Here is a 24,299-nt window from a genome sequence, read left to right on the forward strand (position 1 = left end):
CCATCTTTAGACACATCAGAAGAGGATGTCAGATCTCAATACCAATGGTTGTGAGCCACCATTTGGTTGTTGGGATTTGAACTCAGGACCTTTGGAAGAGCAGTCAATGCTCTTAACCTCTGAATCATCTCACCAGCCCGGAAATTTTTATTTTTAATGAAGATTAGACACATTTCTTTCAAGTTCGCCAGCCCATTTCCACCCTGGAGAGTGTTTTTTTTTTCCTTAAATAATCCTTATTAGTTAGGGTTTCCATTGCTGTGAAGAGACACCATAACCATGGCAGCTCTTACAAAGGCAAACCTTTAAATGGGGCTGGCTGACAGGTTCAGAGGTTCAGTCCATTGTCACCATGGTGGGAGCATGGCAGCCTGCAGGCGACATGGTGCTGGAGAAGGAGCTCAGAGGGCTGCATCTGGATCTGCAGGCAGAGGAACTGAACTGTCTGGAGCTACTGAGTCCTGCGAGCCTACCTCCTGGTAACACACTTCCTCCAACAGGGCGACAGCACACTTGCCCCAACAAGGCCACTCCTCCAAACGGTGCTGTCCTGTATGGACCAAGTACTCAAACACAAGACTCTGTGGGGGCCATTCCTAGTCAAACCACCACAGCTCCCCACCCCTATTTCTATCACTAAAGAGAAGGTAAAAGACATGAGGATGGTTTTATTTCTTCACAATTCCCTTGTGATAAAACCAAACACAAACACACTAAGATGGTTATAATGCTAAGTCTATATAATGCTAGGAAGTAAGATTAAGTCAGCAAATTGTATGTTTAGACTTTATAAATTAGTTTTTAATCTTATGAAAAAGACTTTCTAGTACTGGTTCACTCTACTTCCTCAGTACACACCCGTATGGAACACCCTTGTGTCTTATAAATGAACATCTTTGAGACTGGGTATAGGTAAAACTATTCTTAGTCAAAATAGCAACTACTTACCTCTTGTTATCTTTTCTAAGTTAGTCCTGATTACTGAAGCTTTGCCTTAATCATAGCCAAGGATTTCTATTTGGAATTCCACCCATATTCCTAAAAAAAAAAAAAAAAAAAAAAAAAAAAAAATCAGAGAAAAGTGATACTTGAATTTAAATTTTGTATAATTACAGTTTTTTGTTTGTTTGTTTAGTGTGTGTGCACGCACACACGTGTGGAGAGGTGAGTCTTGGGTACCATGACACCCTTGTGGAGGTCAGAGAACAACTTGCAAGCATCTGTTCTCTCTTTCAAGCACACGGGTCCCCAGCATCAGAAGCAGGTTGTCAGGCTTGGTAGCAAGTGCCTTTTCACAGTGAGCCACTCACGGGCACGTGGTATATGAACTAAATTACAACAAGAATGGTGACTGCAGAATGTGCTCCCTAAGTGTATTCAAGAGAAATAGCGAACATTGAGTGGCATTGTTTTTATGACTTAACAGTCTCATCATCTTTTGCCAAGCAGAACTTTGGAGTTTGTCTACCCGGCACTGACCTGTGCTTCAGTGTTGTCTGTTCTTGTTTTGCTTCCCCTTCTCATGAGACTAAAGGACTGAAAACAAATTATATGTTTTTTTCACATCCGTTTTCTTCAACTTATCTATTTGACAATTATCTCCTGAGAACCGATGTTCTAGGAACTGTAGTAGTCCCTGGGAATAAAATGCTATGCAAGAGTAGCCCATGTCTTTCCTTGTTAGTAGGGATTCTAGTGAGTAACAGACGTGCCAGATAACTGTACAACCCAGGAATAAGTACAAAGTGACATGAGAGTTAAAATAGGAGAATGTGACCCACAGTTGAGCACCAAGGAAGATTTTTGTACATAACATTTATTTAAAATAAGATTTGAGGGATGAGAGACTTAGGTGCTTAGTAGAGGAAAGAAAGGGATGTAGGGAAGATGGTCCAGACAGAAGAAACAACATACACAAGGCGTGTGAGGAAAGAGTGAGCGTAACCAATTCACAGGCAGAATGGCCAACGGGGAGGAGCAGGAGAGAATGAGTTTGAAAAGAAGGAAGCAGGGTGCTTCAGTGCTGGGTGCTCCAGTCCTTCTTAGAACGGGAAACAGAATACTCACAGGAGGAAATATGGAGACAAAGTATGGAGCAGAGACTGAAGGAAAGGCCATCCAGAGACTGCCCCATCCCATATACAGTCGCCAAACCCGGACAATTGTGGATGCCGGGAAGTGTTTGCTGACCGGAGCCGGATATGGCTGTCTCCTGAGAGGCTCTGTGAGAGAGGAAAATACAAAGGCAGATGCTCTCAGCCACCCATTGGCCTGAGCTTGGGGGTCCACGATGGAGGAGTTCGAGAAAGGACTGAAGGAGCTGAGAGGGTTTGCAGCCCCATGGTCAACAGGACAGACCTCCTGGAGCTCCCGGGGACTGGACCACCAGTCCAAGAGTACGCGTGGCTCTGGCCGAGCCGCAACCTTTTTGGACATCAGTGGGAGGAGAGGCCCTTGGGCCTGAGATGTTCAATGCCAGTGTAGGGGAATGCCAGGGTGGGAAGGCAGGAGTGGGTGGGTGGGGGAGCACCCTCATAGAGGCAGGGGGAGGGAGGATAGGATAGGGCACTTCTGGAGGGAGGACCTGGAATGGGGATAACGTTTTATGTAAATAAAAGAAAATATCCAATAAAAGAAAAAAGAAGGAAGCTGGGCACTCCATAATTCTGAGCTTTCTGCCATACCAAGGCTTTTAGTCTTTTCTCTAATGACACTGGAATCCTTGAAAGCATTTTATGTGAGAAAAAATTAACTAGATATTTTTACTTCAGATTAATCTCTCAATAGTTCATCATGGAAATGAGGTGTATGGAGCCAGCAGGCTCGTTAGAAGAGTCGCAGTCAGGAAGGAGATGGTGGAGCTTGATGAGAGCTGTAGAAATGGAGGGCAGAGGGCAGAATGGTAGACTCGCTTGTGTTCAACCGCTTTCCCGAGTTCTCTGAACTTTTCTCAGCCACAAAATGAAGTAATAGTACTGTTTTCCAAAAATAACATGCACCTGGCATTTAGTAAGTACTCAGCAAGTGATAGATAGCTTTTGTTGTTGTTATTACTGTTATAGTCTTAAATGTGACCCAAAACAGTAGGCATTGTTCTCAAAAGCTTGTGAACATATATGGACATGTGATTGTGATCTTAAAGTATCAAAACTGAGCCATCTGGAATCTAACTGAGCCATTTAGAATCTAACAAATTAGAATCTTTCTATAAAATATATTCTGGGAAAACATTTTTAGAACGGTGATAATGCTTGGCTCTTTGTTTCCATCCGCTAGGTCTCCTTGGAAGAGATTATACAGTACTTCACAAACAACAGTTGACAGCAGGGAGGTCAAAAACTTCCTGGCCCTGGCTCACACGTGGTGGGACGAGTGTGGAAAGTTTGCACCTCTTCACTCTATGAATGACCTGCGCGTGCCGTTCATTAGGTACAGCCCAGAAACTCCCTCTAAGTCTTAACTTAGTGCATCCTTCACCAATATTCATTCACTTTCCTTTTGCTTTTCTTATATTCAAAATTGTACATGTTAGAGTTGCTTTGGAAATTAGGGATATTTCTCATCATGATTTAAAGGTATTAGCTTTAGGGTGGAGAGATGGTCCAGTAGTTAAGAACTCTCGCGGCTCACATAGGGTTTGGTTCCCATCACCCACCTCAGGCAGCTTACAACCAGTCTAGCTCCAGGGAGTCTGACATCCTCCCTCAGCTTCCGGGGGCACCCTGGGCTCATGCTCACATACTCAGAAGCATAATTTAAAATTAAAAAAACAAAAAAACAAAAACAATCTTGGGCCCGAGAAATGGCTCAGCTTAAGAGCACTGACTGCTCTTCCAGAGGTCCTGAGTTCAATCCCCAGGAACTACATGATAACTCACAACTATCTGTAACAGGAGCTGATGTCCTCTTCTGGTGTGTCTGAAGACAGCTACAGTGTGATCATATACATAAAAATAAATAAATCTTAAAAAAAAAATCTTTAAAGCTATTAACTTGTAGAAACAATACTAAAGTCCCAGGATGCTTTTACAAGTTAACTTGAAACATTTTGGGCCCTGTTAGGTCAGTTAGAATTCAGTCCTGGTGAAATGGAGCTAAAGTGCTGTGACTTGAAGGTCCTTTTACAGCTACTGCTCTGCAGTGGCCTTGGTGACCTTTGGACCGTCCTGATAAAGGAAACATTGCAGGGACAGATTGGCTCACCAGACTCTTTTGAGAACTGACACTGATGGAACTCCAGAACCAGCCTTTGAAACCTACTTAGATACATGAAATCTGGACCACGTGTTTCAGTGGGAGGTAAAGAAAGACAGGAATTGAGAGGGCTCGCCAGTGATGCAGTCACAGTTTCAGCAAATCTTCCGAGAGATTCCAGAATTACTAAGTTTGAGAACTATAGTCAAACAACCATGCATGCAGATAAGTAGCATGCATATCTTCTATCTATCTATCTATCTATCTATCTATCTATCTATCTACTTATTTTTATGTGCAACAGTGTTTTTCCTGCGTGTGTGAATATATGAGGGTGTTAGAATCTGGAGTTACAGACAGTTGTGTGTTGGGTGCTGGGAATTGAACCCAGGTCCTCTGGCAGAGCAGTCAGTGCCCTGAACCACTAAGCCATCTCTCCAGCTTCCGTTTATTTCTGTATCACATAAAACAGGTCATCTAGTACAATGCAAACCGTGAGTACGGGCTTGGATTTTGCCTTCATCATAACTAGAAGCCATGAGAAGAAAACAATATGGTTTGAAAATGATAGCATCATTTTGTGACTGAAGGATGGATTGTGTCTCATTTGAAACAGGTCATTTCCTATAACATCCTGAAGTGATCTACTTAGCTAATGTCTGTATCATTTTAAGAGACTACGATGTTATATATATTAGTAGATGTGTAATTAAATTTATATGCTCAATTTAAAGCTTAATTTATAATTCTATACTATAAAGTATGTAACAGATTATGTAGGTTCATGTGCAAATCTGTTTGTGTGTGTGGTAAAGTGTAACTGATCATATAGAATAAGTTTACTTCATTTTGGTGTTAGTGTACATAGTTACACATGAAAAATCCTCACTATTTTAGAAGATTAAACAACAGATAATAAAGAAGAAACATAGATATCTTTAAATAAATGTGGAACTCTTATCTGCTTTTTTTTTAATCTGTGAATAATGTATGAATTTATCCTAGAAACTTCTGAAGACATAGTCAACAGAGGCTTTAAATTTCCATCCCTTATGTTGAGACAGTTTGATTGAAAAAGTATTTGAATAAAATTAGGTTCGTTTGACTACTAGGTTGAAATTGTTTCTTTAGATTATTACTAGAACATTAGTGCTAGATTATCTCAGAACCTTGATTATTGAAAATATACAAATTAAGTAGATGGTTTCATTCTGAAAATAAAAGATATGCTTATAGAAGCTTCAATGAGGCCTCTGGACTAGGCATGGTAACATTCCTGTGGCCCCAGAACTCAGGTGTCTGAGAAAGGAAGATCGACGGGAGCTCAAAGTGTGTCTAAGCCTTGTAGCGAGCTCCTGTCTCAAAGTAAAACAAGAAAGAAGCAAATTGAATGAAGGTGAATATTTCCTTGAATACTGTATGTTTTAAAACCTTTTGTTGATAAAAGCAGTTGTCTGTTTTTATATATTTTGAATTTTTATTTTAAAGAGACAATCTTTTGAAAACAAGTGCTACTCACCATCCAGGAAAGCCTTTATCTGGGATGAAGATTCTTGATGTTGGCTGTGGCGGTGGGTTGTTAACTGAAGTAAGTGCCTTAGACAGCCTTTTCCACTTGTCACGCACATGAGAATTTTTTAAGGTGCCTAATAGTGCTAGTGAGAGTAACTACATTCTTATATCATTCAAACAGTAATTAAGTAGATCACATCAGGATGTTTACAGAAATAATGCATGTCAAATGAATTCCAACTCATTCTTCAAACAGCTTAAGAATTTTATTCATGCATTTAATGTGTTTTCATCAAAATTTTGTTATTTGAGGTAAAAAAATTGAGAAATAGATTTTTGCTTCATCTATTCTTTTAGCAAATAATATTTTTAGTGGATAGTGCTAATTTTAATATTATTGTAAAAGGTCTGTTTTTAAAATAAAAAAAATTCTACTGAAGTTTTTGGATTTTGTTTTTAATAATAAATGGGCATAGGTCATTCAAATAGTTTTGCTTTATCTCTTCTATCCCAAGAAATTAGGCAGTTTCTATGAGATTAATACAGGTTTAGTCTGTTTTTTTTTTTATACATCTCGAAGCCTACAGGAGTTTTGCTACTGTGGGGACCAGTTCTGTTAGGCGTTCTGGAGAACGTAGATGTATGGGTTACTGTCCAGGAGGGAGGTTTATCCCTACAGCTCTGTTTTCTAGTCTTCATTAGCATGGGATCTTTTGCATTGTAATTTAATCTTTGGTAGATATTTTCAGTTATAGTTTTAGTATTTTATATGTCGCCCTTTGAAACATGGAATAGCAGTTTTGACTTACAGAAAATTTTAATTAAATTAATTTTTAACAATTTCATGAATGTTATTGACATCATTTTTCTCCCCTCCCTCCAACCCTCCCCACATCTCCCTTGTCAAATCTATGGCCTCTTTTAAAAGTTATATTGTTAAACATATGTATTAGAGTGAATATATGAATACAACCTGATGGTTCTGTTGATTCTGTTTAGTGTTGCTTGAATGTTTATGATTTTAGGGCCGACTGCTTGTATTGGAAAACCAATTTGGATAAACTTTGTCTTATTAACAAGGGTTCTGTTTTCTTCTTGAGCATAACAGTTTTTATGCTGTTAGCCTCTAGGACGGCTAGGAGCTTCAGTTGTCGGAATCGACCCCGTGGATGAGATGATTAGGATAGCACAGCACCATAAATCATTTGATCCAGTCCTGGATGAGAGGGTACAGTACAAAGTGTGTTCCCTGGAGGAGATTGTGAATGAGAGTACAGAGTCTTTCGATGCTGTTGTGGCTTCTGAAGTTCTAGAGCATGTGAGCAACCTTGAACTGTTCGTCCAGTGCTGCTATCAAGTATTAAAAGTAAGAGTTGGCTTCTGGTTTGCTTCTTAAAGTGTGTATCCATAGCGATGCATTGTGCTGAGATAGTTTGGCAGTTCAGCAAGTGAGACAGGAGAGATAGATAGACCGAGAAAGAATGAATAGGGCCTGGTGTCTCTGCCAGACAGGACTTCTGCCCCTATGCTGCCTTCAATGGCAGGTCTTTCCAAAGTCTGATGAGGCCTTAATGCTGCAGTAATCTATGGCCTATAAATATATATATATTTTTGTTGTTGTTGTTTGTTTGTTTTTTGTTTTTTGTTTTTTTTTGAGACAGGGTTTCTCTGTGTAGCCCTTGTCTGTCCTGGAACTCACTCTGTAGACTTCTGTAGACCTCGAACTCAGAAATCCTCTTGCCTCTGCCTCCCAAGTGCTGGGATTAAAGGCGTGCGCCACCACCGCCCAGCATAAATATTTTTAAAGAATGAAAAATTATGTTTATGGGTATGTGTATGTGAGTGCTGATCCCTGCAGAAGCTGGAGATATCAGACCCTCGTGGATCTGGAGTTACAGGAAGCTGTGGACTTCCCAGTATAGGCACTGGGACGTGAACTCTGCAAGAGCAGTATACGCTCTTAACCACTGAATTGTCTCTCCAGCCTTGGTCCATGTTTATTTTTTTTAAAATTTGCCTTCCTTTATTTTTTATTATGTGTGTATGAGTGTTTACTTTCCTGTATGTCTGTCTACCATGTTTGCATTGTCCTCAGAGGCCAGGAGAATCCCCTGGGATTAGAGTTAACTATGGTTGTGAGACACTCTGTGGGTGCTGGAAATCAACGCTGGGGTCTCTGGAAGAGCAGCCAGTGCTCTTAATTAGAGTGGCCCCGCTAGCCCCTGCTCATATATTTTAAAGAAAATTTTATTTCATTTTATTTTATTTCCATTTATGAAAATAGATTTTCTTCCTCACATACTATATCCTGATTATGGTTTCTCTCCCTCTATTCTTCCCATTCCCTCCACACCTCTCTTCCCCTCTGGATCCACTCCCTTTCTCTTACTGAAAACAAACAGGACAATTATAATATATTGTGGTATGATATATGATATGATATAACAAAAAACTAGCAGATCAGACTTGGACAAACAAACAAAAGGAAAAGTGCCCAAGAGAAGGCACAAGAATCAGAAACATACGTGTTTGCACATGCAGGAACCCCACAAAAACACTAACTGGAAGCCATAATATATACACCGAGGACCTGGTGCAGACCTGGGGCTCTGCTGTCTCCATTTGCTTTTGATGCCCTCCATCGCCTCTGAACCTCATATTCTTCCTGCCTCCTCTTCCTCAGGCTTTCTGAGGGAAATGTGATGGAGACATCACATTTAGGGCCGAGTGTTCCAAAGTCTCTCATTTTCTGTATAAGTCTGGCTGTGGGTCTCTGCTTGTTCCCATCTGCTGTAGTAGGAAGCTTCTCCTTCCTCCTATAGCTGATGATGGCTAAACAAGGCATGATCTATGAGCACAGCAGAATGTCATTAGAGTCATTTCATTGCTATGTTTGTTTGTTTTTTCCTTTTGGTTTTAGTTTTACTCCAGGTCCCTGGGATATCTAAACTCAGGTCCTTGGTTATCTAAGTAGTGTTGTATATGGGTTCCATCTTGTGGAGAGGGCCTTAAGTCAAATCAGATATTGGTTGGCTCCTCCTCCAAACTTTGTGCTGCTTTTGCCCTAGCGTTTGTTGCGTGCAGGGCACCGTGTAGAACAAAGCATGTGTGGCTACCTAGTTTGGTATTTGCATTTCTCTTTTGGTATCATGCTAAGTACCTTCCTGTATCAAAGACACTAGTTCATAGGGAAGAAGGCTATATATGGCCCCAGCTAGACTTCTCCATCTTCAATGAGGTGCATGGGTGTAGCTTGCTGTCAGTTTGTGAAGAGCAGCTTACAGCCTTAGCAACAGCTCAGGTTGTTTTTGGAATCTTGTGCGACCTCTTTAATGAACAAATCAACAACAGATGTCCATTTGGGGCTCTGACCTCCACCATTATTTGGTGATTTTATTTAGATTGCTTTTGTGTGTGTGTGTGTGTGTGTGTGTGTGTGTATTTAGGAAGTTCCTACTGCATTAGATTTCTATTTTATCCCCCAGATTGCCCTTAATTTTAACTGTCTCCCCCCTGTCTTCTTTTCTTTGTCCCCCTCTCCCTATTACCTATTGGTTCTCCCATTCTAGCCCCTCCCTCCATCCATATCTGCTATTCTGTTCCCTTTCCTGGTAAGGTACCTTACAAGGTACAAGGATTGTAGCTTGGTTATCATAGACTTAATCATAACACAGAGCTACTATCTACACATTTGCTTTTCTGGGTCTGAGATACCTCCATGGGATAATTTTCCATCCATTTTCCATTGACCTGAAAATTTTATGATCTCATTCTTTTTAACAGCTGAGTAATATTCTACTGTATAAAAATACCACATTTTCTTTATCGATTTTCCTGTTGCATGACATCTAGGTTGTTTCTTATTATTATCAATAGAACAACAATGATCATAGTTAAGGAAGTGTCTCTGTGATAGGATGAAACATCCTGTTGGTATATCTGGATCTTGAGGTAGATAGAGTCCCATCTTTCTGGGGAACTGCCTCACTGATTTCCATGGCGGCTGTCCAAGTTTGCACTCCTGCCAGCAATGAATGTCTCCATGCCATCCATCATGAGCTATCAACAGAGCACTTACAAACTCATGGAAACTGAGCAACCCACAACTGAAGGAGAATGGGTAAAGAGATAGTAAGAAAGAAACTAAGACTTTCTGGAATTGAATGGATACAACTCCTTTTGGATGCAATTTCTTTTTCTGTTGTAGAGCTTTCAGGAGTGCTGCAGTTGTTAGTGTATGATCTCTTCAAGTTTTTATGTAGGCTCTTAGAAGTGCTCTTTATTATGTCCTCTTCTCTCTCTCTCTCTCTCTCTCTCTCTCTCTCTCTCTCTCTCTCTCTCTCTCTGTGTGTGTGTGTGTGTGTGTGTGTGTATGTCTCAGTTTTAGTGCTGGGATTAAACACATGCATTACCACCCAACTTAATTTCTCTCTTGATATCTGTCTTTACTCATTTTTTATTCAGTAGTAGGTTGTTTAGTTCTCATGAGTTTTTCAATTTTCTGTTGTTTCTGTTGTTGATAGCCAGATTTAATCCATGATGGTCAGATAGGATGCTGGATGTTATTTCAATTTTCTTCTATCTGTTGAGACTTGATTTTTGTCTGAGTGTGTGGTCAATTTTGGAGACAGTTTCATGAGGTGCTTAGAAGAAGGTATATTCTTTTGTGTTTGGCTGAAATATTCTGTAGGTGTCTATTAGACTCATTTGGTTTATAATGCCAGTTAACTCAAGCATTTCTCTGTTTAGTTTTTGTCTCAATAATCTGCCTGTTAGTGAGAATGGAATATTGAAGTCTCCCACTATTAGTGTGTGAAGGTCAGTATGTGATTTAAGCTTTAGTAGTGTTTCCTTAACAAACTTGGGTGCCTTTGTGTTTGGTACATAGATGTTAAGAATTGCTAAGACCTCTTGGTAGGTTTTTCTTTGATTAATATGTAGTATCCTTTCCTATCTCTTCTGGTTAGTTTTGGTTCAAAGTCTATATTGCTAAATATTAACATTTAATATTTACATTTTACATATTAATATATGTTTATATACAAGCTTTTATATTATAATTTTAATATTAAATGTTAATAATAGCTTGCTTTTAGGTCCATTTGCTTAAAATATGTTTAACTTTGATGTTAAGGTGTGTTTCTTAGATGCAGCCAAAGGATGAATTGTGGTTTTACCTACATTCTATTAGTCTGTGTCTTATTGGGGCATTGAGACCATTGATATTGAGAGATATTAATGAGCAGTGCGTTATTTATTCCTGTTATTGTTGTGGTGGTGGTGGCAGTCCATGTGTGTTTGTGTGTGTGAATGTGTGTGTGTGTGTGAATGTGTGTGTGTTTCCCTTCTTTTGACTTGCTAGCCTGGGATTATCTATGCCTTGTGTTTTCTTAGGTGTGGTTAACCTTTGTGTTTGTGTTTTCCTCCTAGCACCGTCTGTGGAACTGGCTTTGTAGATAGACATTTCTTCTATTGTGTCTTCAGCATGAGATTCTCTCTTCCATTTCTTGTGTTGGTGAGACTTGCCTCTGTGGTTCCTGTTTGAGCTCCTAAATTTGTCATTTGCAGATGTCCCTCCATTTGGGTTTTTTGTTTTCTAATTCCAATTTCAGGTTTTGAATTGCTTTACTCACTTCCTTCCAGTGTTTGTGTCGTCATAGAATGTGCTAAGTGAGGTGTTTATTTTCTCTTCATGGTCCTCTGTTATATCCATACAGGCTAGTCTAAGGTCTTTCCTTGTGCTTCCGTTACGTTAGAATACTCATCTCCTTCTGAATTAGGGTTGCTGGGCCCTAGTAGAGACATATTGTTCTGGATGTTTTTGGTTGCATTTTTACACTAGCACCTAAGTATGTGGAGTTGGAAGGCTGTCATTCTAGGTGCTGATATCTGCTCTTGTCTTTGTTGGGTGAGTGTTTTGTTCCTGGGTTTGTCTCCTCTTTGGTTCTTATGCAAGTGTGGTGGCTGTGTGTTGCCTGGTAGGAAATTCTCCTGGGATCCTGATAGGTGTGGTCACTGGGGTGCAGGTGAAATGTGTTCCTGTACTGGCTGGTTTTGTGTCAACTTGACACAGGCTGGAGTTATCACAGAGAAAGGAGTTTCAGTTGGGAAAGTGCCTCCATGAGATCCAACTGTGAGGCATTTTCTCAATTAGTGATCAGGGGGGAGGGCCCCTTGTGGGTGGTACCATCCCTGGGCTGGTATTCTTGGGTTCTATAAGAGAGCAGGCTGAGCAAGCCAGGGGAAGCAAGCCAGTAAGAAACATCCCTCCATGGCCTCTATATCAGCTCCTGCTTCCGGACCTGCTTGAGTTCCAGTCCTGACTTCCTTTAGTGATGAACTGCAATGTGGAAGTGTAAGCTCAATAAACCCTTTCCTCCCCAACTTGCTTCTTGGTCATGATGTTTGTGCAGGAATAGAAACCCTGACTGAGACAGTTCCTAAGCATTAGACGCTGACACATAGACATGGGAATGAGCTAGGAATGTGTGGTAGAGTCTGGGGTCCACAGGAGGGAGGAAAGCAGCATGATCCCCCAGGCTCTACTTAGTCCGTGGGACTGAGGTAGAGAGTGAGCTGAGACTACAGCAGCTCTGATGCTTCAGAGCTGGGGAATGAGACTTGGAAGAAAGGAGGGAGAGGTGGGGTCTGCAGTTGGCCTGCCTGCTTTACTGGCTGAAAGTCCCAGGAGATGCAGTGAGTGGGATAGAGAGATAATAGGAAAATCTGCGTGATCCACTGGAGATGGGATAGGGAGGGAAACGAGACAGAGTCAGGGGTTCTGCTGCAGAGCCAGGGATGAGCTGGGGGTTGGATTTGGAGGAGCAGGGGAGGTGAAGATCTGCAGTCAGCCTGCCTGCTTCTCTGGCCGAAAGTCAGAAAGCTTTCTATTAAAATACTTGTAGACTTACAGAAGAATTGCAAATACAGAATGACTTGCATCCACCTGTTTTTCCTTTATATTAACAGCTCACATATGGGTAGAAACTAAGATGTGTCAAACTAGGTACTTAGTGCCCCAAGTTGAAGGGGGCACATCCTCTCAGATGCCCACCCCTCACTGTATTCCCTGAAAGCACTTACTGACTTCAGTTCTGTGCCCCAAACTCCTCACTTGCCTCTTCTGTCTGTTTCCCATGCATAGTCCCTGGTATGTATGTAAAGCCATGAGTAGTGCCACATGTGCGTGTGTGTGCCCATGCCGTAGATCATGCATTGAGGTAGAGGACTGCTTGAGGGAGTTGATTCTCTCCTATCATGACATCCTAGGGATGGAATCAGAACGTCAGGCTTCCCGTCGGGTGCCTTTACCCTCTGAGCCATTTCACTGCCCCAAAGTTGTAACAGTTTCAAAGAGTTTTATCTTAAATAGAATTTCATTAGATTCCTTTCCTATTTTCCAAGTAAAATCCTTCGTAGTTTTTGCATTTGTATTAATATAAATGTCGGAATTGAGGTTCATTGACATGTATGAGGAATGCTGATATTGTAAAATTTTATTTTATTTTAATGGAGACTAATGTTTAAAAATAATTGCTTACCGTGATCACCATGAAGTGTGATACTACCAAACACAGATTAGACACTCATAAATGATTGTTAGTAAGATTTAAGATACTAAAATTTACAGAGAGAAACTACAACTTGTAGATATATATATATATCTTAATATTTTGGTATTCTTTGTTAGTTTGGATATAGAATGGTATTTAAAAATATACATCTTTTCTCTACTATATACCTATATACACACAATGTCTATCTACCAATCTGTTGCAATCAATAAACACACATGCACACACGCACATGCCCAGAGAGAGAGAGAGCTTGGAGTGACATTTTATACCCGTTGGGCTAATGAGACTGGGTAAAAGAAGGAGAGGGATATAATCTTCCCTGCTGTTTTGAGAATAAACATAGGACATATAAATGTGACTGTTACACAAGCAGACTAAATACTCCCATAAGTGATTTGCTTTCATCTAAAAGTTTATCTTGACCCCTTCACAATCTTTACAGAAATCAAAACAAAAAATGCTTAAACCTTATGAATATTTTTGTCAGAGATTATTTGTTGGTAATTCTCCTTAGCACAGGGTGTAGAGGTGAATGCTGTACCAAGCACATGTGGCTTAGCATCTGAGAGAAAATAGGGAAGACTCACCCAGACTGGCTCGAGCACAGGGCCTGCATAGTTCTGCCCCACATGGGACACACACTCCCATTCTTAACCCGGAAGCTGCTTCCAACTGACAGCCACTCACAAATGAAAAATTAGTTTTCTTCAAGGTGGCAGTCTCACTGAGAAAGCAAACCACTCCTTCCTTCCTTCCTTCCTTCCTTCCTTCCTTCCTTCCTTCCTTCCTTCCTTTTTTCCTTCTTCCTTTCTTCCTTCCTTTTTCCTTCCTTCCTTTTTCCTTCCTTCCTTCCTTCCTTCCTTTTTTCCTTCTTCCTTTCTTCCTTCCTTTTTCCTTCCTTCCTTCCTTCCTTCCTTCCTTCCTTCCTTTTTTCCTTCTTCCTTTCTTCCTTCCTTTTTCCTTCCTTCCTTCCTTCCTTCCTTTCTTCCTTCCTTTTTTCCTTCTTCCTTTCTTCCTTCCTTTTTCCTTCCTTCCTTTTTCCTTCCTTCCTTTCTTCCTTCCTTCCTTCCTTTTTTCCTTCTTCCTTTCTTCCTTCCTTTTTCCTTCCTTCCTTTTTCCTTCCTTCCTTCTTCCTTCCTTCCTTCCTTCCTTCCTTCCTTTCTTTCTTTCTTTCTTTCTTTCTTTCTTTCTTTCTTTCTTTCTTTCTTTCTTTCTTTCTTTCTTTCTTTCTTTCTTTCTTTCTTTCTTTCTTTCTTTCTCTTTCTTTCCTCCCTCCCTCCCTTCCGCCCTCCTTCCCTCCCCTCCCCTCTCCTCCCCCTCCCCTGCCTCCTTTCCCTTCCCCTCCCCCTCCCCTCCCCCTCCCTTCCCCTCCCTTTCCTTCCCCTCCCCCTTCCCTCCCCCTTCCTTCCCACTCCCCTCCCTTTCCTTCCCATCCCCCTCCCGTCCCCCTTCCCTTATCCTATCCTATCCTATCCTCTCCTTTCCTATCCTATCCTATCCTATCCTATCCTATTCTTTTCTCTTCCTTTCTTTTTCAAACCACTCTTAGAAGTAGGCCTCATGCCTCTCAGCTGACCAACACAAAAAAAACCTCAATGGCAGCTTTGGAGGTTCTTTGTCTCAGGGCACTTTTTATTTTAACATTACAAGTCTTTTGCGTCTATATTATGGCTTCCAGTTTTGGGTTTTGTGGGATTTCTGTATGTGCAAACATGTTTTTCTGTGTCTATATGTGTTTCTTGTGCTTTTTCTTAGGCTCCTTTTCTTGGTTGGCCATTGACGTATTCTGTTTATTTGGTTTTTATTATTTTATTTTATTTTTACTTCTGAGATGCTTTTTTACTTTCTAACAAGAGCCAGAAAGGGTGTGGATCCAGATTGGAAGGGAGGTGTGCAGGATCTCGGAGGTAGGAAAACAGTAATAAGAATATATTGTCTTAGCTGAATGGTGGTGGTGCACACCTTTAATCCCAGTGCTCAGGAGGCAGAAGCTGATCTCTCTGAGTTGGAGGCCACCCTGGTCTACAGAGTGAGTTCAGCCAGGGCTGCACAGTGAAACTTTTGTGTTGAAAAACCAAAATAACAACAACAACAATAAGAAGAAAAAGAAGAAAAATATATGCAAAAAATCTTTCAACAAAAAAAGGAAATATAAATGTAGACATGCATCAACCCAGATAAAGTATTAATTCATACAAAAGACTATATATGAAAATTTTGAGTTGAAAGCTATGCTTGATGTATAGATTTAGTGACTGTGTCTGTATTAGATTGCCTATAATAACAGATTTTCCCAAAAGAGAAAAATGCTATTTTGATAATTATGTTTTATAGCTACTTATGAATCTGAAATGCACTTTATTCATTCAGGAAGCAGAGTGAGGATGCTAGCCTTTACCTGACAGTTGCTCCTAACACACTTCACTTCCACAGTTTCACTTGTGTATACATTTCTTCCCTTTAGCCTGGTGGCTCTCTATTCATTACTACAATAAACAAAACACAACTGTCGTATGCCTTGGGAATTGTTTTCGCAGAGAGAATTGCAGGCATTGTTCCAAAAGGCACTCACATGTGGGAGAAGTTTGTTTCACCTGAAAAGCTAGAGAGTATCTTGGAACCAAGTAAGTGTTAAATTTGTTTTCCAGTTGCTGAGGGTATCTGAACCTGTCATGCATGTATAATTAGTAATTGCATAATCTAGCATTTATTTAAGCAGGTACTATTTTCTTTTTTTAGATATTAGTTTTCTTTTTAAAGATTTATTTATTTTATGTATATGAGTACACTGTGCCAGTCTTCAGACACACCAGAGGAATGCATCTAATAAGATGGTTGTGAGCCACCATGTGGTTGCTGGGAATTGAACTCAGGACCTCTGAAAGAGCAGTCAGTGCTCTTAACCACTGAGCCATCTCTCCAGCCCTAGTTTCATTTCTTTAAGTATGTCTTAAACTCTTTGAAACTGTAGTTGTGAAGTGGATACCACTCTGACTTTCACTTAGCCCTGAGCAGTGAACACTAAACCCTTTCCTCTGTTCATGGTTTAAGGACAGGCGTCAAGGTCTATTCCACATGTTCAGTGAGCCCTGCTCATCTCAGAACACATGATCTCTGTGTGGCATTCAGAAGGGGGCAGCTTACAGTAGGCAGAGCTGGGGATTGACCCAGTCCTCCGCTTTGCAGTGTGTACTCTCACCTGCAGCTAAGTATGATCAAGCATGACCGCAGAGCACTTCTGTTCATTAAGTGGGTTACTTATGTTACTATGAACGGTGACTGTGTATGTTTGTGGTTTGAACAGTAAACGTTTATTGAGTCCAAGTCTTTTGATTTTTTTTTTTTTTTTCAGATGGTCTGTCGGTTGAAACTGTGGCAGGAATGGTCTATAATCCTTTCTCAGGTTTCTGGCATTGGAGTCAAAATACCAGCCTTAACTATGCAGCCCACGCTGTGAGGTCCAGGGCTCAGGAACACCAGGAGCCTGCTGAGTCTGCCTTAAAGGGGGAAATGGAAGCACTCCATGCTAATGCCTCCAGTAGCCCGAGTGGACATGCAGCAGAAATATGAGATTCCTCCTAGGACGGTAGTAAACATGCTTGAAATTGTGTTGTTTACAAATTAAAAAAATCTTACTCCTTTTTGGGAGAGATTTTGGAGAACAAAAGGTCAATAAAAATATCTAAATCAATGGAGAAAAGTTTCTGTGTCACCTAAGAGACACTTTGAGGAATTTTCTGGTGAGGTTTTGTCAAGTGTGCTTAAGTAGTTTACATCTCTCTGCTTTTACTGCAGAAAAATGTGTGTTCATTTCATTTTACATATTAGGCATTTCTCACGGGTGTAAATAGAAACATGTGCTGCTATTTATTTATCTGAACTGGAATCTCTGTTGTCTCCAGTATTCCTTTATTGACTGATTAAAAAAACAAACAAACAAACAAAAAACAAAACAACAACAACAAAAACCAGCTGTGGTTTTTATCACTGATATTTGGGAGTACAAAATATATTTTAAACCTAGGGTAGTGGGGCACATCTACCTCTCTTCCTCCCTCCCTCCCTCCCTCCCTCCCTTCTTCAGTTGAGTTCAGTTTGTGTTGACCAACTTCTCTTGAGTATAAGGCCTACCCTGGAGTGTGGGTGATACACCAGAGGTCACAGCATTAAAGGAAATTGCCTCTTTTACCAGCAGCTATCAAATGCTAGTAGTGCCTCAGCTAGAGGTGAGCTACATTCTCCTGTATGTAAATGAAATACACTTTATCCTATAAAAAGTGGGATTTCTAGAAATAAATGGGTTATTAAATATATGGTAGATTTGAATTTAGACATTAAAAGAAGTTCAGGTAATGTTTTGTGTATAGGACTTAGTTCTGTATGTGGTTATTTGAAAGTTTTATGGTCCGGGGACAGGAGAGAGCGCAGCAGCTCCAACAAAGGACCTGAGTTTTATTCCCAGCACCCCATGATGGGCCACGGTCTCTATAACTCCAGTGGTAGGGGATCTGACCCCATGGCTTTGGCAGGTACTCATGTGGTATACAGACATACATGCAGGCAAATAACCATACATGTAAATTAATAAAAGTAACTGATGGCAGTTTGAATGAGACTGGTCCCCAAAGGCTTGTATGGTTGAATTCCTGATTGCCAATTGGTGAAACTGTTCAGGAACAGTTGGAGCTCTGATCTTGTTGGGGGAATGTGTGTCACTGGTGGCAGGATTGGAGGTTTCGGAAGACTTATGTCATTCCAAGTGTGAGCTCTGCCTCCTGCTTGTTGGTCTGGGTGCGAGCTCCCAGCAGCCGCTCCTGTGCCTGCCTGCCTGCCTGCCTGTCTGCCTGCCTGCCTGCCTGCGTGCCTGTCTGCCTGTCTGCCTGTTTGCCTGTTTGCCTGTCTGCCTGCCTGTCTGCCTACCTGTCTGCCTGTCTGCCTGCCTGCCTGCCTGCCTGCGTGCCTGTCTGCCTGTTTGCCTGTCTGCCTGCCTGCCTGTCTGCCTGTCTGCCTGTCTGCCTGCCTGCTGCCTCACTCCCTGCCATGGTGGTGATGGACTCCCATACCTCTGGCACTGTCAGCCTTAAATAAACCCTTCCTTCTGTAAGCTGCCTTGGCCGTTGTGCTTTATCATAGCAACAGAAAAGCAATTAGTACAGTAACTTTAATTTTTAAGTATTAAGGAATTTTGTAACTTTCTTTAAAAATTTAGTTTTGAGAATTTTTTTCTCCAGCGATTATTTATATAATTAAAAGAGCTGAAGTAATTTTTTTCCCTCTTGAACTATGTGAAGCTGGCTTTTTCTCAAAGACCAGATGCTACACAAGGACATCCTCAGAGAGTGTTTGCTGAGTAACAGAAGTGGAAACCGTGTGGTTCACGCTGTAGCTTGGGTCGAATTTAGAGCCCTTTTCACTACTAGGTTCATATGCTCACTGTCGACAAAGAATAACAGTTTGGACAAACATTTCCTATGTTCTCAGTGTCACTTACAAGGACAAAACTGAAGTTTAGGTCACTAGAAGAGAGCCAGGTATAGCACAAGCCTGTGATCCCAGGATTTAGGAAGCTCAGGGCTGGAATGGGCTCCAAAGAGCTCCAGCCGGAGATACACAGTGAGACCTACGTCTTTAAATGATTTATTTATTTTTATTGTATTTGCTTTGGTGATTTTCCTGCACGTATGCCTACGTGAGGGTGGTGGATTCCCTGGAATTAGAGTTATAGACAGTTGTGAGCTGCCGGGGTATCTGGGCCCTCTGGAAGAGCAGTCAGCTAGAACTCTTAACTGCTGAGCCATCTCTCCAGCAGAGACATATTTTAAAACAAAAATAGAAGGAAAAAAAGAAGTGGAGAGAAAATTTTCTTCTGCATTATTAGGGTAACAAATATGACTGTTATGACTCCATTTGACCCTTTGATTCTGGGCATGGGATGGCCCAGCAGTACCTGCTGCCATGCCTGACAGCCTGAATTTGATCCTTGGGACTCGCATGGTGACAGGAGGAAACTGACTCCCACAAGCGACCCTCTGACCCCTATACATGCAGCTTGACAGATGGGTACTCGCACACACATAAACTGGTCCAGAGTCAAGGGTAGTAGCACACACTTGGAATACCAAACTTGGGATGTGGATTCAGGAGGATTAGAACTTCAGGATTGTCTTCATCGGTGTTCTATTGCTGTGAAGAGACACCACGACCACAATAATTCTTATAAAGGAAAAACGTTTAATGGGCTGGTTTACAATTTCAGAGGGTTAGTCCATTATCGTCATAGGAGTGAGCATAGAGTCTCACTGGCAGACATGGTAGCTGAGATTTCTACATCTGGATCTGAAGGAAGGAGAGAGAGAGACACTAGGCCTGGCTTTAGCAGTTGAAACCTCAAGACCCCACTCACAGTGACATATTTCCTTCAACAAGGCCACACCTACTCCAACAAGGCCACACCCACTCCAATAAGGCCACACCCACTCCAACAAGGCCACACCTTGCTTGTCAAATATAATGACCCAAGCATTGAAACATAGGAGTCCTTGGGGGCCATTCCCATTCAAACCACCATTAGAGTCATTTGTAGTTACATAATGAATTCAAAGCCAGCCTGGATTACATGCGACCTTGTCTCAGAACAAAACTTATAGAAAGAAAGAGAAGGAGAAGACTTATTTATAAGCTGAATTTTAGGAATGTTCTTTTTTTTAAAAATTAGATATATTCTTTTGTTGTTGTTTTTTGTTTTGGTTTTTTGGATTTGGTTTTTTCGAGACAGAGTTTCCTTATAGCCCTGACTGTCCTGGAACTCACTCTGTAGACCAGGCTGGCCTCGAACTCAGAAATCCACCTGCCTCTGCCTCCCAGAGTGCTGGGATTACAGGTGTGTGCAATAGATATATTCAAATGATTTCCCCTTTCTTGGTTTCCCCCCTCCCCGAAAGTCCCTTAAGCCCTCTCCCCTCCCCCTGTTCCTCAATCAACCCCCTCCCGCTTCCCTGTCCTGGTATTCCTTTAGGAATGTTCTTAATAAAATAAATCAAGCTACTTTATTCTACTTGTTGGAATAAAAAATGTTGCTATTAAGAAATATGTACTCAGAGACTGAGCCACCAACCGGAGAGCATACACGGGCTGACCCACCCCTATCCCACCCCACCCATACCCACACCCACACACATATGTAGCAGACATGCAGCGTAGTTTCCATGCAGGTCTCCCAACAAGTGGAGAGGGGGCTAACCCTAAAGCCTGACTGGAATCCCTTCTCCAACAGGGCAACCTTGTCTGGCCTCAGTGGGAGAGGATATGCCTAATCCTGCAGAGACTTGATGCTACGGGGTTGGGGGATACCCAGGGGCACTCTGTGTGACAGTGGACTATGCCACCAGACAGAAGAACTGGTAAGGAAGTAGTAGCAAGTTCAGAACCCTGGTAAATTTTGCAATTGAGAATGGCAGGAGTTCGAACCTAGATCCTCCTAGAGCACATGACCACAGCACTCCACTACGAGGACCATTACCACCGGTCACATAGCAAAGAGCCTAGAGCTCTCCATGCTAATGAGGTATCTAGATGGGCCCCAGGTGGTTAGCCAATGAGCTCTCCTTCCTGAGCATCCTTCCTTATGTAGTCTGGTTCACCCTGAGTAAGACATGCATCTTCATCTGTCATGAATATAATGGTTTGGACAAGCAAGGATCATCTCCTTCATGAAGGACTGCCACAGGGGGAGGCCTTCATCACACAGAGCTGTGCCTAAATCTACTGTAGAAGGCCCTTGAACTCATGACACTCAGAGGGAAGCCAGATTCAGCCCTGTCCCAGGCTCATCACTGGCCAGCAGGCTCCAGTTCACAAGTCCTCAATGTTCCCAGAGGTGTCTAGGTGCACAGTAGGTTGAAAACTACAGCCTCCACTGTTTTTCACCTGGAGAAACACAGGCTAAGACTGTCTTAGACTGAGCCTCCCCTGAGTGGACAGCCCCATGGAGGTGGAAATGTGTGTCTACACAGCAGCCCCACTCTCTCAGAGGAGAAGGGGAAGGGGAACGGGAATGGGGGAGTGACTCTCGGAGGGGGGAGACCAGGAGGGGGCAGCATTTGGCTTAAATAAATAATATATATGCATATATAATTTGTGTGTGTTATTAATAGGTATACATATATGTTATTTTCAAGAAAAGGAATGTGTACTTTGAGAATTGATTAGAATGCTCTCCCCAAACATATTTTAGAAAGAGATTACTATTACAGTTATTAAGTACACATGTTCACTGCTGAGAGTTAAAGATCATTCAGTAAAAACAGTTTCTGTGTTTGCCTTGGCTTCCTCTCAGATGAAGAGATGAAAGCACTGAGCCTCTGGGGAGGATCTAAGTTGAACTCACAGCCAGTTTCAACTACGTCCCAGGGCTGCCCCCTACCTTCTGTCAGGTTCAGTGTAGGCTTGAGTTCTCGCAGGGTGATAAACATGGACCTATTTGCATTCTTCTCCATACAGACATCCAGTTAGACCAACACTATTTGTTTAAGATGCTTCCCTTTTTCCATTGTCTATTTCTGGCTTTGTTATCAAAAATTATATATCTGTAGGTATGTGGATTTAGTCTGTGTCTGATTCAATTCCACTGATCAATCTGTCTTTATGCCAATCCCTTGCAGATACCTTTGGAAGTTCTTTTATTGTACAGGATTGTTTTAGCTACCCTGAGGTTTTGTTGGCGGTGGTGGTGGTGATGGATTTCTTTTTTATATGAAGTTGAATATTTTTCTTTCAAGATCTGTGAAGAATTGTGTTGGAATTTTGGTGGTGATTGCATTGAATCTTTTGCTTTTGATTGGCTAGTAGATTGATTTTGGTAGGATGATGGTTTTTACTGTGTTAATTCTACTGATCCATCAGCATGGGAAAATCTTTCCATCTTCTATTATCTTCTTCAATGTCTTTCTTCAAAGACTTGAAGTTTTTCTCTTATGAGCCTTTCATTTGCTTGGTTAGGGTTACCAGGAGATAGTTTATTGTTCTGTGTCTATTGTGAAGGATATTGTTTCCCTGAAAGGTATTTATTTCTCATCCTGTTTGTCATTTGTATGTATGAAGGCTATGAATTTTGTTTGTTTGTTTGTTTGTTTGTTTTAGTTACTCTTGTGTCCAGTCACTTTGCTGAAGGTGTTTATCAACAGTAGGAGTTCCCTCACCTGTAAATAATGATACTTTGATTTCTCCCTTTCTAATTTGTATCCCCTTGATGTCCTTCAGTTGTCTTATGCATTCAGTGTCTGATAGGCCAAGAATGCACTTTTTAGTTAAGGATGACTGCGAACATTTTTTTCTAACAATATTTTCATTGATTATTTGGGAATTTCGTACAATGCACCCTGATCTCACTAGCTTCTCATTCCTCCAAGGTCCACCTTCCCATTCTTGTGCCCTTTCCCCCAAAATTAAAAAATACACCAAGTCCAGTTTGTGTTGCCACGATACTCATTGGAGTACAGTCAAACTCCCAAAGGCCAGGCCCTTAAAGATTACTGAGTCCTCCCCCACTCCCCCTTCTCTTCCCAGAAGCTGTCAACTGTGAAGAGCTGCACTTCACCATCGTTATCACAATGTTTAAGGACTCTCTTCAGCAGCTTCCTGTCTGTATTGTTTCTTTTTTGGGCGGTGGGGGGGGAGGTTGTCACAGAGCCTTAATTGTCTCTCATTCTCTATCATGAGTCTGCAGTCACTGATATCTCTGCAAAAGCTTCCTTGCCCATAACAACCAGCAGTGGCATGGACCATGGACAACTTCTGGTGGCAGCAAGGGCCACGGATATTAGCACAGCTTCAGGCCAAAGCACAGATCATGGACATTGGCATGGTCTCCCAAGGCAGCACTTAGCACAGGCTCCAGCCTCCAGCAGCAGTGCAGACTCTAGACACTAACATAGCCTCCTGTGGCAACACTGACCATGAATAGGATCAAGATTCCTGAAAGCAGTCCGGACTAAGGACATCCACATGCTTCAGGTCACGGCATGATCACAGACACCAATACAGTCTTGGGTGGTAGCATGGATCATGGAAGTTAAGCTTTGGGGAAGCTTAATTTAAAAATGAACCATTCTTTATCTCAGATACCTTGTTGTACAGAGCCAGGTGATTGTGTAGCTAGTCAGTGTTTCTGGTGCAGTGTCATGAGCTGCCAGTTGCTGCACAACACCCTGCTGGCCCTCGTTGGCCCTACTTGGAAACACCAATCTGTCTCAGCAGCTTCCCCTCATCTTCATCGCACCTTCATCCATCAAAGTGGCACTGCAAACTATTGTGTATTATACACACACACACACACACACACACACACTATATATATATATATTTTTTTCCAACCCAATTACCCGGTAAAAGAAATCTCAACTCAATCAGTAATAACACAAGCTACAAGCCTAGATTGGGTGGATCTCCCACTACACTATTCTATTCCCATCTTTTTTATCCCATATAACTTGCAGTTTCTCCAGGCCATGAGCTTCTCTCCCTCCTCTTCTGTTCCTCCCTCCTGTCAATCCTTTTCTCCTTCCCCAAAACTTCTCAGCTCCTCCTCCTTCCTTCTGCCCAATCATTGGCTCTAGCCTTTATTTAAAAAGTTAGTTAAGGTGGGGAGAAGGTTGACAAGGCACCTGTATATATGATTAACTCCTCCTCTGCAATGCCTCCCAGGCGTAGAATTAGGATCGAAATACAAGCCCGGGGCTGTCCACAACATATATATGTATATATCTCATATTATTTACATTATATATCATATGTTACTATTATGTAATAATATATCATATAAATAACTTAATGAATATATTTGAATATTTGTTATATTATTATATAAATAATAACATTTTATATATTATATAAAATATATGTTTGCCCAAAGCGCTTTGAATACAAATACTTATTGCTTTACCATCATCGGTCTGGCTCAAGGCTTCTGGGTTTTGAAGCACCATAAATAGTGGACCATTGCTGGGACTCACCCAGGAT

The 24,299-nt window shown here is 41.5% G+C and overlaps 1 protein-coding gene across 3 annotated transcripts in view; it reads left to right on the top strand.

Moving 5' to 3' along the window:
• Coq3 (coenzyme Q3, methyltransferase) overlaps positions 1-16,974 on the top strand; it is a 28,167-nt gene extending 11,193 nt beyond the window's left edge. For 2 of the 3 annotated variants that reach the window (XM_052176155.1, XM_052176157.1), the window contains exons 3-7: positions 3,277-3,429; positions 5,683-5,782; positions 6,830-7,072; positions 15,748-15,907; positions 16,636-16,974. In XM_052176155.1, the coding sequence (XP_052032115.1) occupies positions 3,277-3,429; positions 5,683-5,782; positions 6,830-7,072; positions 15,748-15,907; positions 16,636-16,853 (874 nt within the window). In that variant the 3' untranslated portion in view covers positions 16,854-16,974. The remainder of the gene's footprint in view (positions 1-3,276; positions 3,430-5,682; positions 5,783-6,829; positions 7,073-15,747; positions 15,908-16,635) is intronic. The other variant, XM_052176156.1, reaches the window with a different exon arrangement.
• The last annotated feature ends 7,325 nt before the right edge of the window (positions 16,975-24,299 follow it).

This window comes from Apodemus sylvaticus, chromosome 3 (assembly GCF_947179515.1).
Source record: "Apodemus sylvaticus chromosome 3, mApoSyl1.1, whole genome shotgun sequence".
NCBI lineage: Eukaryota > Metazoa > Chordata > Mammalia > Rodentia > Muridae > Apodemus > Apodemus sylvaticus.